Raw genomic sequence first — 15,932 nt, 5'->3', positions numbered from 1 at the left:
GAGCACAGGAATTGGCCCTTCAGGTTATTGTAACAAGTTATTGTTATCACGAAATGTATTATCTTCACATTTAAATCTTTAGATAATCAATTCTTCATGCACACATAAAGAAGCTAGGTTTTACTGTATATGTAAAAAAAAGCTAAGTTTTGTGAAAATTTTAATTCCCAACAACAGCGATTTAAAGACTAAATTAAGAGTATTTTGAAAGATTTTATTAGACTTTTTTTAAAAGGTTTATACAAACAACTCAATCAGTCAGTAGAGTACAAAGTCTACATTTATGAATATACAAATAAAATTCAAGCATTTTAATTAGCATGTAGAAATCTAGATCTTGAGACAGGTGGAACAGACCTTAATATTGAAAGAAGTTTAAATAAAAATCTTGAATTTGAGTTTTTGTGAAGGGTATTATCACTGTGTGCTCCAGAAGTAAGGCAGTTTTGTAAACATATTTACTGGTGAAAATAATCATGTATTTTTACTGAAATTTGGGTGAATATACAAATGACAAGGCAGTTACATTCATTTGAAATTCTGTTCCAGAATGATCTAAATTCCTCTAAGATTCTGGACTTGTAACCTATGCTGGATCCAGAAACCAGACAATTGTTTAAATTTGTAGGTCACATCTGAAAAGTACAATGATCTGAAAACTCTGATAAAATATTAACTGAACTAAAAATTAAGTACAAGTTTTTTTTGTAACCAGTGCATTCAAATGTTCTGGTTTTCTGTTTTAAAGACCAATAGAGAAATTTTAATATTTTAAATTAAGAGAGCAGGTAGATGTAACTATGAGTGTTTATCAGTACTTTAATGCTATACTTGCTTTATAGAAATTAATCTATTTTATTTGATGTGCTGCCTTTCATTGTCTTTGCATAGCCATTGTAATATCCATTCTTCATTTCATTCAGATCAGAAGCAGCTTTGTCATCCTGTTGTACTGATTTTCTGTAAGTCTGTATTAAAAAAAGGAGAATATTTAACGGGACAGTTTTTGAATGAAAAAGGATAAATAATATCATTGAAATCTTGTGCCAAAATGCATCACTTTACTCTTCTCTATTACATTCTATCTAACACTTATCTGGCCATCTGGCTAGCTCATGTCCTTTTACAGTCAGTTGATATTATTTTCACTGTTTGTCATTTCTTCAAGTTTGGTATCATTGGCAAATTTTGAACACTTCTGCATCAATGTCATTTTCCTGCAATAACTCTAGATCCCTTATTATCTTTTGTGACTGGTAATGTATCAATCTCTTGATTATGCTCAATGACTAAGCAAACCCAGTCTCTGGTGCACAGAATTCAAAAGATTTACTGCCCTCTAAGTGAAGAAATTCCTCCTCATAAAAAGCTTTCGAAATATTTAATTTGAAATTGTGTTCCCTGGTTCTAGACATCCCAAGTATGGAAATCATCCTGCATTTATCCTGTTGAGCCCTATCAGAGTATTGTATGCTTAAACTAGATTGCCTCTTTATTTCTAAACACTCAACAACATAGGTACTGTCTCCTAATACGATGATCCAGCCATCTCAAAGGTCAGTCTGATTGGACTACCTCTATAGCAAGCATGTCCTTCCTGAAATAAGGAGATCAAGACTGTACACAACCATCCTGGTGTGGCCTCACTAAACCTCTAATGACAGCAAGACATATTTTGCCCCTGTAATCAAATCCTCCTGCATTAAAGGCCAATATATTATTTGCCTTCCTAATTGCTTACTCTATATGCATATTAGCTCTCTCTGATGTATGAACAAGGATACCCAGGTCTCTTTAAGAAGTAACAAACCAAGGAGAGCCAATGGATGTTATCTTCCTTCCTGGACTTCAAGAAGGCCTTTGACAAGGTGCCACTTGTCAGGAGGCTACTGAGTAAGATTAGGGCCCATGGTGTTAGAAGATTGGCTGTCTGGCAGGAAGCAGAGAGTGGAGTGCCATCTCAGGATGGCAGCTGGTGACAAGTGATGTTCCACAAGGGTCAGTGGCAGGACCACAACTTTTCACTTCATACATTAATGATCTAGATGAAGGAATTGAGGGCACTCTGGCTAAGTTTGCAGATGATACAAAGATAGGTAGAGGGACAGGTAGTATTGAGGAGGTGGGGACCCTGCAGGGATTTGGACACATTAGGAGAATGGGCAAAGAAGTGGCAGATGGAGTACAATGTGGGAAAATGTGAGGTCATGCACTTTGACAGGAAGAATAGAGGTGTGGACTTTTTTTTTAAAAGGAGAGGCAATTCAGAAATCTGAAGTGCAGAGAGACTTGGGAGTTCTAGTCCAGGATTCTCTTAAGGTAAACTTGCAGGTTGAGTCAGTAGTTAGGAAGGCAAATGCAATGAAGGCATTTATTTTCAGAGGATTTGAATATAAAAGCAGGGATGTACCTCTGAGGTATTTTAAGGCTCTGGTCGGACCACATTTAGAGTATTGTGCTCGGTTTTGGGTCCCATATCTCAGGAAGGAATTACTAGCCTTGAGCGGGTTCAGAGAAGGTTCACGAGAATGAAAAGCTTATCATATGAGGAATGTTCGAGGACTCTGGATCTCCTCTTGATAGTTTAGAAGGATTGGGGAGGAATCTAATTGAAACTTAAATAATACTGAATGACCTGGCCAGAAAAGATGTTGGGTAGATGTTTCCATTGATAGGAGAAACTAGAACCTGAAGACACAGCCTTAGAGTAAAGGGAAAATCTTTTAGAACAGAGATAAGGAGAAACTTCTTCAGCCAGAGAGTGGTGAACCTATGGAATTCACTGCCACAGAAGGCTGTGGAGGCCAGGTCATTGAGTCTATTTAAGACTAAGATAGGTTCTTGATTGTCAAGGGGGCCAAGGATTATGGAGAGAAAACGGGAGAATGAGATTGAGAAACATAGGAGCCATGGTTGAATGGCGGAGCAGATTTGATGGGCTGAATGGCCTAATTTCTGCTGCTATGTTTTATGGTCTTTGGACATCAACAATTCAGTCTGTCAGCTTCAAAAACAAATTATGCAGTTCTGTTTTTCAAGCCTCAGTAGAAAACTTCACATTTTTCCACATTATATTCTATCCACCATGTTCTTGCCCATTCACTCAGCCTGTCTAAATCCCCTTGACATTTTCCTCATAATTCTCATGACACCTAGTTTTGTGTCATCAACCCACGTAGAAATACATTTGATCCCCACATCTAAGTCATTGATACAGAATTTGAATATACCGAGGCCAAAGCATTGATCCTTGCATTACCTCACCTGTTACAGCTGGCCAAACTGAGAGAAATCTGTTTATTTATACTCTGTTTTCTGTCTGTTAAACAATTCTTAATCTATGTCATTATATTAATACCCACTCCCAAAAAAAACCCCAGATGCTCTAATTTTGTGGGGAGGCGATGGTCTAGTGATATTATTGCTAGAGTATTAATCCAAAGACCCAGTAATGTTGTGGGGACCCAGGTTCAAATCCTGCCATGACAGATGGTGGAATTTAAATTCGATTTGAAAAACTGTGAAATTAAGAGATTAATAATGACCACCAAACCATTGTCAATTGTTGGAAAAACCCATCTGGTTCACTGATGTCCTTCAAAGAAGGAAACCGCCGTCCTTTCCTGGTCTACAGGTGACTCTAGACCCACAGCAATGTGGTTGATTCTTAAAAATCAGGGATGGGTATAAAATGCTGGCCCAGCCAAGGACACCCACATCCCATGATTGAATAAAGGAATAAAATAGAGAATGTTGCTGTTTGACCTGTGTGGGATGTTATTGAAAAACATATGAAAGTCCAAATACACATTAGCGTATTCACCCTTATCTATTCATGCATTCGTATTCTCAAAAAAGGCCAACAGACTTGTCAATATAATTTCCCTTCCTGAAATCAATGTTGAATTTTTCCAGTCCTACCATTATTTTCCAAGTGTCCAGTAATCATATTCTTTATAATAGCTTCTAGTACTTCCCCTAGTGTCAGGTGAAAATATCTGTAGTTCCCTCATATTTACATCATACTTAGATCATCTGCATTTTTGTGCCTCAAAGGAATTAGATTACATTACAGTGTGGAAACAGGCCCTTCGGCCCAACAAGTCCACACCGACCCGCCGAAGCGCAACCCACCCATACCCCTACATTTACTCCTTACCTAACACTATGGCCAATTTACCTGACCTGCACATCTTTGGACTGTGGGAGGAAACCAGAGCACCCGGAGGAAACCCACGCAGACACGGGGAGAACGTGCAAACTCCACACAGTCAGTCACCTGAGGCAGGAATTGAACCAGGGTCTCAGGCGCTGTGAGGCAGCAGTGCTAACCACTGTGCCACCGTGCCGCCCACAAATGTAAATTTTTTGCAAACTATGTATTAATTTTTCATGAGCTAGCCATTAGCGGTCTACCAGTTAACCTGTTAATCTAGCAGAGACAATTTTCCCTCACACATTTATAGTTTTCTTTGTTTAGATCTAAGACCCCACTTTAGGAATATCACTTTCAAATTTGATATAAAATTCTATTATACTATGGTTACACTTTGTTAAAGACTTCTTTACAACTAGATTATTGCTTTTTTTAAAATTATGCCATACTTGACTTGAGAGCCTACTAATTAGTTGTGGTCTCAACTTACTGATCCAAAACAAAACTCTGTAGAAATTTTAGGAATTCATCTTACATGGCATTCATACTAGTTAGGTATATGCAGTATTCATATAAGTTGAAATTCCCCATGATCATTCTTGTTATTCACAATCCAAAGCCCTGATTTTTTCTGACTCCTACATGATTTTTTGACCTATAAGGAACTTCTTGAAATGTTTTCTACTCATTTCTGTTTCTTAGAATGACCCAAATTTACTCCATGCCTTGATCTTCTGATTAAGAACCTCTCTGACTTCTGTACTGGTCCTTTTTTGACAGCACTAACCTACGTACTTTTCCTTTTTCCCTTTCCTTACTAAATGTTGAATATTCAGTTCTCAACCTTGGTCAACTTTTTAATCATGTCTCTGCAGTAATGCTATGAGCATTCAGATAAAGAGCCTTCGATTCTGTATTCCTTTATCTTCACAATCTCTGGCTTAATTTTCCTGCCACAGTTGCTACTTTGCTTTCTGGCCTTGTCCTCTCTCTTTAATTTATCATGTTTTCTCTCACATAAGCCCTCATCTTCATTACCAAGTTATAAAGCCTTCTTCACCACTCCAGTTATACTGTGGCATGACATGGACTGCATCTTTGAGCATTGGGCCAAGTTGGGTGAGTAGTTGAAAGAGGTGCTCCTTTGCTTTTACTAACTTTTTCATCTACTAGGAATTGGTTCTTGCTCTACTATTTGTTGTGTATCTGGTAAGTTCTATAAGATTCAAATAGCATAGGAAGTGTGAAAAGAATAATAAAACAAATAAAAAAGAAAAACAAACAATTGAATAAAATTAAGTAAATTAAAATACATTGAGAATGACAGGCCAAGTGATGTGTCACAGCTGTAACACTACAGAATATATTCAGGAGTTCTTTAGCCAGTGTGATCCTTGGCTAACATGTCCACAGTAAGTCTCTCACGCTTTGAGCTGGGGACCAAACTGTGGACACTGACAAATCAGGGAGGGAACACATTACCAGACACACTTCCCTTTCAAAAGGTGGACACACCCATTAGGGTCATCAGATTTGGTCAATGGTCAGGAAAAGGTATGATTCCAACTAAGGGGACTGAGAGGGTAGGATTTCACCCTTGCAATTGCTTGGCGGATTTGAGGTTCTTTTACTTATTTGCTTGAGACTGATCATTGCAAAATGGATCTCAGAACTCACCATGGTATAGAAATTTGTTCAAATAGGGGAGCAAAAAGGAACACAGTGGTAGTAGAGAACCATTCCATGAGAGAGATTGACACCATTCTCTGCAGCAAAGAATGAGAGTCCATACATCTTTGTTGCCTACTCTGTCAGGGTTCAGAACATCTGCTCAGGGAGGAGAAAGATTCAGTTACTGTTGTCCATGTGTAGGGGCCAATGACATGGTAAGATTAGGAAAGGAATTTTGCACAGTCAATAAAGAGCTAGGTACCAAAATAATCAAGACCTCAAAAGTAATAATCACTGAACAATTACCTGAAATATGTGCAAATTGGTAGAAAGCAAATGAGTTTCAAGAAATGAATGTGTGTCTCAACACTAGTGCAGTAGAAGTGCATTCCATTTAGTGAGGTACTGCAGAAAGTAGGGCAAGAATTTAGGAAGATGTGGTAAAGTGTAAAAATACAGCAAAAAAGAAAAGTATCAGTTGGGAACAAGATGGGATAGAGAGTACAAATCTAAAACTAAATCAACAGATAAGGCTAGATGTCACAGAAATAATAAAAGTATCTGTAAAGGGTCTGTATCTGAATGCATTCTGTAGCATTCAAACCAAAACAAATCAACTGATAGCTCAAATAGAAATAAAATAATATGATCTAATAGCAGAGACATGGCTGTAGAATAGCTCAGATTAACACCTGAATGCTGAAGGGTACAATGCATAGGAAGGACAGGAAGCCAGGAAAAGATGAAGGGGTGGCTCTCTTAATTGATGATAGAATGAGGATAATAGAGAGGGAAGATCTAAGTTCAGAAAGCCAAATTTTAAATGGATTTTAAATAGAAATGAGAAATGATACAGTCAACATGCCATAATTGAGAGAGGTATACAGGCCCCCTAACAGTAGGATGAAGTATAAAAGAAGAAATAATGCTTATCAGAGAAGTCTAGTAACAACCATGGGGGATTTTAATCCACATGAACTAGAAAAATCAGATGGGCAAAGGTGGCTGAGATGCGATTCATAGGAATTTTTTCGGTTAGTTTTTTAAAATAGTAGATTATTGTTCAATAAAGATGGGACTAATTAATGTCTTCATTATTGCTGAGACAAAAAGAGACATTTCTTGAAGCATTTTGTCTTGCACTCATCTGACAATCACAGGGAAAAAACAATATTTATAGTGTATGAGAGGCTGATTGGTAAGTAAGTGCTAGGGGTTTTGATATGGAGACTGGAATCATTAACTGCCAGGCTTTGTGTAAATTTTAAACCAGGTAAAAATTACACAACACCAGGTTATAGTCCAACAGGTTTAATTGGAAGCACACCAGCTTTCGGAGCGACGCTCTTTCATGGACGCTCCTTCATCAGGTGAAGGAGCGTCCATGAAGGAGCGTCGCTCCGAAAGCTAGTGTGCTTCCAATTAAACCTGTTGGACTATAACCTGGTGTTGTGTGATTTTTAACTTTGTACACCCCAGTCCAACACCAGCATCTCCGAATCATTAAACCAGGTAGGTTGACACAGGATGGTTAAGGCATTGCCTTGAGAAATGAACAAGCAAATGGTAAACACTCAATTTGTTTAAGCATGTCCAGTCTACCTCAGATCATTGTGAATGGGCAAGATACCTCAAAATTCTGAACAACAGATGAAGCTAGTTTTTCAAGCTGCTATTATGTAGGAGCAACACATATTCATCAAAAATTGGATGCTGCCATTAAGCCTTAGCCAGCTCTTCCGATATTGTTACTGACCTCTAGATCTTCTAAAAGAGTTCGGAGCCATTTACCGTCCTTAAATAGATGGCCAATTGGTAAATTTTGGCAAGTATGAACTCAGGGACCCTAAGTACCTTGACATTGGGAACTGAAGATCCTCCTCAAATTTAACACAATAATTCTTAAACTTTACCCACCGCTGGCAGTCTGTCCAGTCTGTAATTTGTAGGGACATCCTTGACCCTTTATTGAATACTGATAACACACTTGGATGTTGAGAAAATTAGAAACATTACAATTTATATTTAACTTTCTACAGACAAGCATGTAAGGCATTTTTTCTTACCTTTCTGTAAAAGTTTATGAACAGGATGACCAGTGTGACCATATAGGAGGACTGGAATAACAAGCAGCCAAGTGGGAATCCACATGGTTTCACTACTGCACTGAGTGTATGGATAATTGTAAGCACAAATTGTACCTGAAAGAAGATGTCAAATGGCATAATTAAATTAAACAAAAATTCTGAAGAGATTTGTCAAGGTAATGTCACGCCTGACGAATTTAACATTTTTTTTCTTGAAGAGACAACTGAAGTAATGGGTAGGAAACTGTCTCTGGATATTGTTAAATGATCTTCCATAATGCATTTGATAAAGTTCCTCAAGAGACCCAAACAAAGTTGATGTCATGGAATTGAAAGCAAATTATTTAACTGATTAGGAAATTGGCTGAGAGGCAGGAAACAAAGAATAAGGATACTGTGACAGTGATAACCCAAAAGAATTGCGGTAGAGCAGAACCACTCACTATTAATGACTTGGATGGAATAGAAAATCACATTCACACTTGATACAAAGATTGTAAGCAGTATAGGTGAAGCCTATTAAAAACCAAGTGAATGGGTAAAACTGTGGCAGATGAATTCCATCTCGGCAAATGTAAACCAGTCTATTTTAAATCTAAAATACTAAGAACAGAACACTTTCTAATTGGGGAGAAGTTAAATTCAGCTGCACAGAACACTAAAGTGTCATGAACAGGCACATAACTAAGCACTGCATGTTAATGGAATGCTCATTATATCTAATGGACCAGAATACAAGGAAGTAGAAGTCATGCTGCAATTATATAAAGTTCTCGTTAGATCATACCTGAAGTAGTGTGAGTATTCTAAGCAGCAAACCCTTGCAAAGATACATTAATTTTAAAGGGAATACAGCAAAGGTTTACAAGAATGATATCTGGACTCTACAGATTCAATTGTGAGGAGAGTTAATACAAACACAAGTATGCATTGGCTAGAATTTAAACAATTAAAGGGCAATGAAAAGAAAAAACAATTCAGCAGTAATGAGAGATATTGAGAAAACTATTCCCACTGGGTGACAGTCTGACAATGACAGCCAAGCCTTCCACAAGTCAAATCAAAAAGCACTTCAACATAAAGTTAAAAATCACACAACACCAGGTTATAGTCCAACAGGTTTAATTGGAAACACACTAGCTTTCGGAGCGATGCTCCTTCATCAGGTGATTGTGGAGGGCTCGAGCGTAACACAGAATTTATAGCAAAAATTTGCAGTGTGATGTAACTGAAATTATACATTGAAGAATTGATTGTTAAGCCTTTCATCTGTTAGAATACAGTGATAGTTTCACTTCTTTCATGTGTTAATCACAAAACCCTTTTTTTAAAGTTGCATTCTCGGGTTAGCTGTTAACAATGGTGGTGGCTAGACAATATGTTAAAGGTGTTAGCCCCCTGTGTTCTCTGTCTATTACCTGATGTTTAAATTGATTCTAATCTAAAAAGTGAGATAACAGTTTTACATAAATTCATGCAGTTTTTGAGCTCAGAGTTCTACATGAATGTGTGCAGTTTATGAGCAAAGTGCAATGTAACTCTGCAAGTACAAAAAAATTCACCACACAAAATATATGTGTGCATGTGGGTCTTTGTCTGTCTGTATGTGTGTCTGTCTGGGGTGGGGGTTGTGAATGTGAGAAAGTGTGTGTGTGTGTGTGTGTGTGTGTGTGTGTGTGTGTGTGTGTGTGTGTGTGTGTGTGTGTGTGTGTGTGTAGTGAGAGACATCGTGTTGAGATTATACAGGATGCTGGTGAGGCCTCTTCTGGGGTATTGTGTACAGTTTTGGTTGTTCTGTTATAGGAAAGATATTATGAAATTGGAGAGGATTCAGAAAACATTTACCAGGCTATTGTTCAGGATGGAGGATTTGAGTTATAAAAATAGACTGAAGAGGCTGAGACTTTTTCCACTACAGTACAGGATATTTGGGGGTAACCTTATAGAGATTTATAAAATTATGAGGGAAATAAATAAGGTGAATAGCAAGGGTTTTGTTTTCCGAGAGTGGGGGAATTCAAAACTAGGGGAGTTATTTTGAAGGTGAGAGGAAAAAGTTTTTAAAAGGGCATGAATGGCAACTTTCTTTTACACAGTTAAAAATCACACAACACCAGGTTATAGTCCAACAGGTTTAATTGGAAGTACACTAGCTTTCGGAGCGACGCTCCTTCATCAGGTGATTGTGGAGAGCTCGATCGTAACACCGAATTTATAGCAAAAATTTGCAGTGTGATGTAACTGAAATTATACATTGAAAAAGTATTTGTCTGTTAAGCCTTTCATCTGTTAGAATACAGTGATAGTTCCACTTCTTTCGTGTGTAAATCACAAAACCCTTTTTTTTAAAATGCAACTTTTATAAAAAGGGTTTTGTGATTTACACATGCAAGAAGTGAAACTATCACTGTATTCTAACAGATGAAAGGCTTAACAGACAATCAATTCTTCAATGTATAATTTCAGTTACATCACACTGCAAATTTTTGCTATAAATTCTGTGTTACGATCAAGCCCTCCACAATCACCTGATGAAGGAGCGTCGCTCCGAAAGCTAGTGTGCTTCCAATTAAACCTGTTGGACTATAACCTGGTGTTGTGTGATTTTTAACTTTGTACACCCCAGTCCAACACCGGCATCTCCGAATCATAACATAAAGTTTGAGCTCTTTTCTATAAATAGCAATCGCAAGTTCTATTATGTTCTATACTGTAGGTTAGATGGGCTTCAGATTTGTCCACAGGTCGGCGCAACATCGAGTGGCCTGTATAGCGCTGTAACATTCTATGTTCTAAGTTTTTATCTGATATTGAGAAGATTTTCCTTATTTAATGATACAAAGTTATATGGCATCGAGGCAGATATAAAAATTACATGCAGGCTCTAGGAGTTCTTAACTGTTGCTTCCTAAGTAAACATAAACAAGATCGTTATCAATGCAAAATTATTTCAAAATTTTATAAAATTTAATGGGTCATGAATTTTAATTGATTGTGCAGAAGTAGATGAAAGATGTTTTAGTGTACATGAAGGTCCATAAATACCAGGGGCCTGATGAGATATATCCCAGGCTACCATAGAACACGAACAGACCCTTGGTCCACAATATTGTGCCGAACATGACAGCAAATTAAACTAATCTCATCTGCCTGTCCTTGGTCCATATGCTCCCATTCCTTTCATATTCATGTGCTTAACCAATGCCCCTTAAATGCCCCTGTCATATCTGCCTCCACCACTACCCCAGCAGCACACTCCAGATTCTTACCACTCTGTGTAAAATATCTATCCCTCATATCTCCCTTGAACATTCCCCATCTCATCTTAAATGCAGATGAACATATGTTGAAGCTGAGGAGTCAATGGTTTAGAGGGGATCTGAGGAAAGTTTTTTTTTCACCCAAAAAGTAATGGAAATGTGGACCACACTGCCTGAGGCAGTGGTAAAGGTAGGTTCTGTTACAACATTTAAGTAGTATATGGATGAATGCTTAAAACACCAGGTCATTGCAGGCTATGGACCAAGTACAGATAAAAGGAATTGGTGTAGTTTGGTGTCTGTTTGGCAGCACAGGCGTAATAGGCCAAAGGACCTGTTTCTTTGCTGAATGACCCTAACTAAGAATAAACACATTTGATTTAAATAAGCCTGAACTGATGTGCTTCAATAAAGTAAATAATGCAATAAAGTAAGTTAATCTACTGTACCATAATGGCACACAGTTTATTTTTAGGACTGTTGAGAAAAATTGCATACTGATAATTTACAGCTTGAATTTAACTTTAATAATCTAAAGTAAGTAAAATCTGAAACAAGCAAATGCAGACATGAATGTGGATGATCAAAAGCTTGGTCAAAGTAGTTTTGATAAATGTCTCAATGAAAGAAAAGTGGAAAGGCATAAAAGTCAAAAAAAGGGAATACCATAAATCAGGTCACTTGTAATTGAAGGCATGTGAATGATGGACAAAAAAAGTGGGGGACATGTAAGGTGATGTTTGGAGGACTGTAAAGTTCTTACAGAATTTAATTCTGAATGAGGCTACAGATTGAAAATGGTGAGACCTTGAAGCGATTTGAATGTGATGACAAGAATTTTAATTTCAAAGTGTTGGTGGACTGGGTGGAGAATTAAAATGGGTGTGATATAGGGCCTGGTTTTTAAATGAGTGCAAGATGGGATGCAGTCAGGAGTCCATTGGAATAGTTAAGTTAGAAGATAGCAAAGCATGGACAAATATCTGAACAACAGGTGGGCTGAAGCAAGTGCAATATTACACAAATGAGTGAAAGCAATCTTGGTAGATTAGATTACCTATAGTGTGGAAACATGCCCTTCGGCCCAGCAAGTCCACACAGACAGTCGCCCGAGGCTGAAATCTAACGTGGGTCCCTGGTGCTGTGAGGCTACAGTGCTAACCACTGAGCCACCATGCTGCCCAAAAACTATTGTGGAGAATGTGGGCAACGATCCCACTAACTCTCGCATGTGAAGCGAGCACTCTACCATTTGAGCTAATTCCCCGACGAAGGGGTCTCGGGGTATGGTTCTCACTTCAGGCGTTTGGTTTTTGGTAATGAAGAGGATTTGGAGCTGTGCATTTAAGGGGTAAGGCAGAAAACAACTGAAAATAAACAGAAGCATGGAATGTTCAGGGAGAGGTAAAAGCAAATAAGAGAAGCAAAGAGAAGATTTTGGAATTTTTCTTAATGATATTAACAGTAAGTGTGATTAAAAGAGGTGCAAGGCTGATCGGAGACCGAAAAGGAGATTTACAGTTGGAGAAGGGGCATAGCTAAAGTGTTAAATGAATACATTTCATCTGTCTCTACAAAAGGATGCTGCCCAAGCATAAGCAAGAAACGTTGTCACTCAAAATGTTCAAAACTAATAAGCAAGGTATGTTGGATTGATTGTTGCCAGTTAGTTGATAAGGCACTGGGGCCAGACAAGATGTGTCCAAAGATTTTGAAGAAAGTGCACATAGACATTATCGGGTCGCTGGCTGCCTAGATCAGAGGCTGTATGAGAACATGGGGGGAATTGCAACCATTTCAGACTTGTTCAAAAGGGTTTGTAAGGATAATCCTAGCAATTACAGACTGGTTAGTTTAACTTCACTAGTGGGAAACTTCTAGAAATAATTATTTGGTGTGGAAAAGATTGTGTTGATTAGGAAGAGTCGGTGAGGATTTCTAAAGGGGGAAATTATGTTTAACTAACTTGCTGGAGTTCAACTAAGAGGTAATGGGTGTTGCACCATCTGACTTGCTACCCAAACTGACAGATTTTTATTGCTCTGCAATCAATTACAGCATGATGTTGTACATAAAAGGTATAGATACTGTGAAAATGTCACCTCAATATACCCTTTTTGTTTGGACTCTTAATCAACAGGTTTGTCCCTATTTTTCCCACTCATAAATGCTCTGCAGAGCTGTGGCAGTGCTAAGATTAAGGAGAATATAACTTAGTCCTACATGGATAAACAGTTTGGTCATGTGCTTAAATCATAAGTCTGTTCTTAATAAACAAATAATCTGTGAGTTTACTGAAGAAAGCTAGTGAAAAGCTAATTTTATTCTAGATAACAGTGAGAAAGAGAAACAAATTCACCATTTTTGGTGCTTAACTGAGACATTTACATTTTGGTACAGCTTATGATTTGATTTCCAGTGCACTCCTCCTGCCAGAGACATATTACAGCAAAGTGAAGACCGATGTCACTGAATTTAACAGTCGCACGTTCAGATACTGATATTTCTTTAATTTTGCAGATACGTGCAGGGATTAAAGGATAGAACAGATACTGATTCACCAGAAAATTATTGGGGTTGTTGAGGCAGAGTCTTTAAGTATATTTGAGACTAAGATAGATTAGATTAGGGAGAATAGTTTCCCTACAGTGTGGATACAGGCCATTTGGCCCAACAAGTGCACACCGACCCTTCGAAAAGTAACCCACCCACACCCTCTTCCCTCTGACTAATGCACCTAACACTATGGGCAATTTAGCGTGGCCAATCCACCTGACTTGCACATCATTGGATTGTAGGAGGAAACCCACAGGCACGGGGAGAATGTGCAAACTCCACACAGACAGTCACCCAAAGTTGAAATTGAACCCAGTCCCTGGTGCTGTGAGGTTGCAGGGCTAACTCTGAGCCACCATGCTGCCCTAATTGCCACACTACTGATATTTAATCAATATGGGAATTCAAGAATATGAGGGAAGAGGCAGGAAAGTGGAGTTGAGGATTATCAAATCAGCCATGATCTCATTGAATGACGGAGCAGATTTGCTGGCTGAATGAATTATAGATTTAACTCCTATTTAGATCTCTGCTCTAAGATTTCTTCTGGCAGCAGGCTCTCACAGGCCTGCTATGCATGTGGGTTGATAACACAAACTCTGTTGTCAATAAATAACCCTTAGCATTCATTAGCCGTCCTTTGCTTTTCCTTGGTGGTTGAAATAGACTTGACAAAGGACTGCTGTAAAATGAATATTTCATAATTATAACCAAGATATTGGCATCAACCAATTGCTGTGGTCATGTAACATAAGGGAAACAAATTTATTTCAGGTCATTTTGATAAGGCACAGAAAAAGTTGGGTAAGAAATAATTTTTAGAGGAACAGAATGGCAGATCCGAAGTGCCTAATGGAAGGTACCATATGTCTCAGACAAACATATCTACATGAACTGACACCAACTGCATCACTTGGAATTCTGTGTTTTGGATCTTGAGTAGCAGCTGAAGTCATTGTGTATTCATCAGACAGAGGACTATGTCAATACCACAAAAACAGAAACTAATGGGAAAGCTCAGCAGATCTGATATCTGTGGAGAGAAGTCAGCGTTAATTTTTCAGATCCTGCGACCCTTCCTCAGAACTGATATAAGGACACATAAAGGGAGATTAGAAACATATAGTAGAGAAGAAAGGGGTGGCTACCAAACAGTCTGAGGAAACCAAACAGGTAGTGCAAACTTTCTTGAAGACAAACTTGTTTGCTAATTGGTATTCCATTTGGAAACTGGTAAAGGTGACGGTGCTACATTCAGGTCCCACGTACAATTCAACTCAATGCTGGATGACTAAAGAAATTGAGGGTTTGGTTAAGAAAAGGAAGGAAGCATATGTCAGGTATAGACAGGATAGATTGAGTGAATCCTTAGAGTATAAAGAAAGAGCGAAATCAGGAGGGCAAAACGGGGACATGAGATAGTTTTGGCAAATAGAATTAAGGAGAATCCAAAGGGTTTTTACAAATACATTAAGGACCAAAGAGTAACGAGGGAGAGAATAGGGCCCCTCAAAGATCAGCAAGGTGGCCTTTGTGTGGAGCCACTGAAAATGGGGGAGAAACTAAATTAGTATTTTGCATCAGTGTTTACTGTGGAAAAGGATATGGTGTCTAGATTACAGAGGAGGAAGTGCTGGGTGTCTTGAAATGGTTAAAAGTGGATAAATCCCCAGGTCCTGATCAGGTGTACCCGAGAACTCTGGGAAGCTAGAGAAGTGATTGCTGGGCTTCTTGCTGAGATATTCGTATTATCGATAGTCACGGGTGAGGTGCTGGAAGACTGGAGGTTGACAAACGTGGTGCCAGTGTTTAAGAAGGGCTGTAAAGACAAGCCAGTGAACTATAGACCGGTGAGCCAGACCTCAGTGGTGGGCAAGTTGTTGGAGGGAATCCTGGGGGATAGGATGTACATGTATTTGGAAAGGCAAGGACTGATTCAGGATAGTCAACATGGCTTTGTGCGTGGGAAATCATGTCTCACAAAATTGATTGAGTTTTTCGAAGAAGTAACAAAGAAGATTGATGAGGGCAGAGCAATAGATGTGATCTATATGAACTTCAGCAAGGCGTTTGACAAGGTTCCCCTTGGGAGACTGATTAGCAAGGTTAGATCTCATGGAATACAGGGAGAACTAGCCATTTGGATACAGAACTGGCTCAAAGGTAGGTGGTGGTGGAGGGTTGTTTTTCAGACTGGAGGCC

At 38.5% G+C, this 15,932-nt stretch overlaps 1 protein-coding gene across 2 annotated transcripts in view; it reads right to left on the bottom strand.

Moving 5' to 3' along the window:
- Positions 1 to 213: 213 nt before the first annotated feature.
- Positions 214 to 15,932, bottom strand: part of elovl2 (ELOVL fatty acid elongase 2) — a 196,576-nt gene continuing 180,857 nt past the window's right edge. Inside the window, exons 7-8 of one of the 2 annotated variants that reach the window (XM_043719003.1) lie at positions 7,894 to 8,028; positions 214 to 968 (exon numbers count right to left, since the gene is read on the bottom strand). In XM_043719003.1, coding sequence (XP_043574938.1) covers positions 846 to 968; positions 7,894 to 8,028 — 258 coding nt within the window. In that variant the 3' untranslated portion in view covers positions 214 to 845. The remainder of the gene's footprint in view (positions 969 to 7,893; positions 8,029 to 15,932) is intronic. The other variant, XM_043719004.1, reaches the window with a different exon arrangement.

This window comes from Chiloscyllium plagiosum, chromosome 29 (assembly GCF_004010195.1).
Source record: "Chiloscyllium plagiosum isolate BGI_BamShark_2017 chromosome 29, ASM401019v2, whole genome shotgun sequence".
Classification (NCBI taxonomy): Eukaryota; Metazoa; Chordata; class Chondrichthyes; order Orectolobiformes; family Hemiscylliidae; genus Chiloscyllium; species Chiloscyllium plagiosum.
This window is presented reverse-complemented; position numbering and strand designations above follow the sequence as displayed.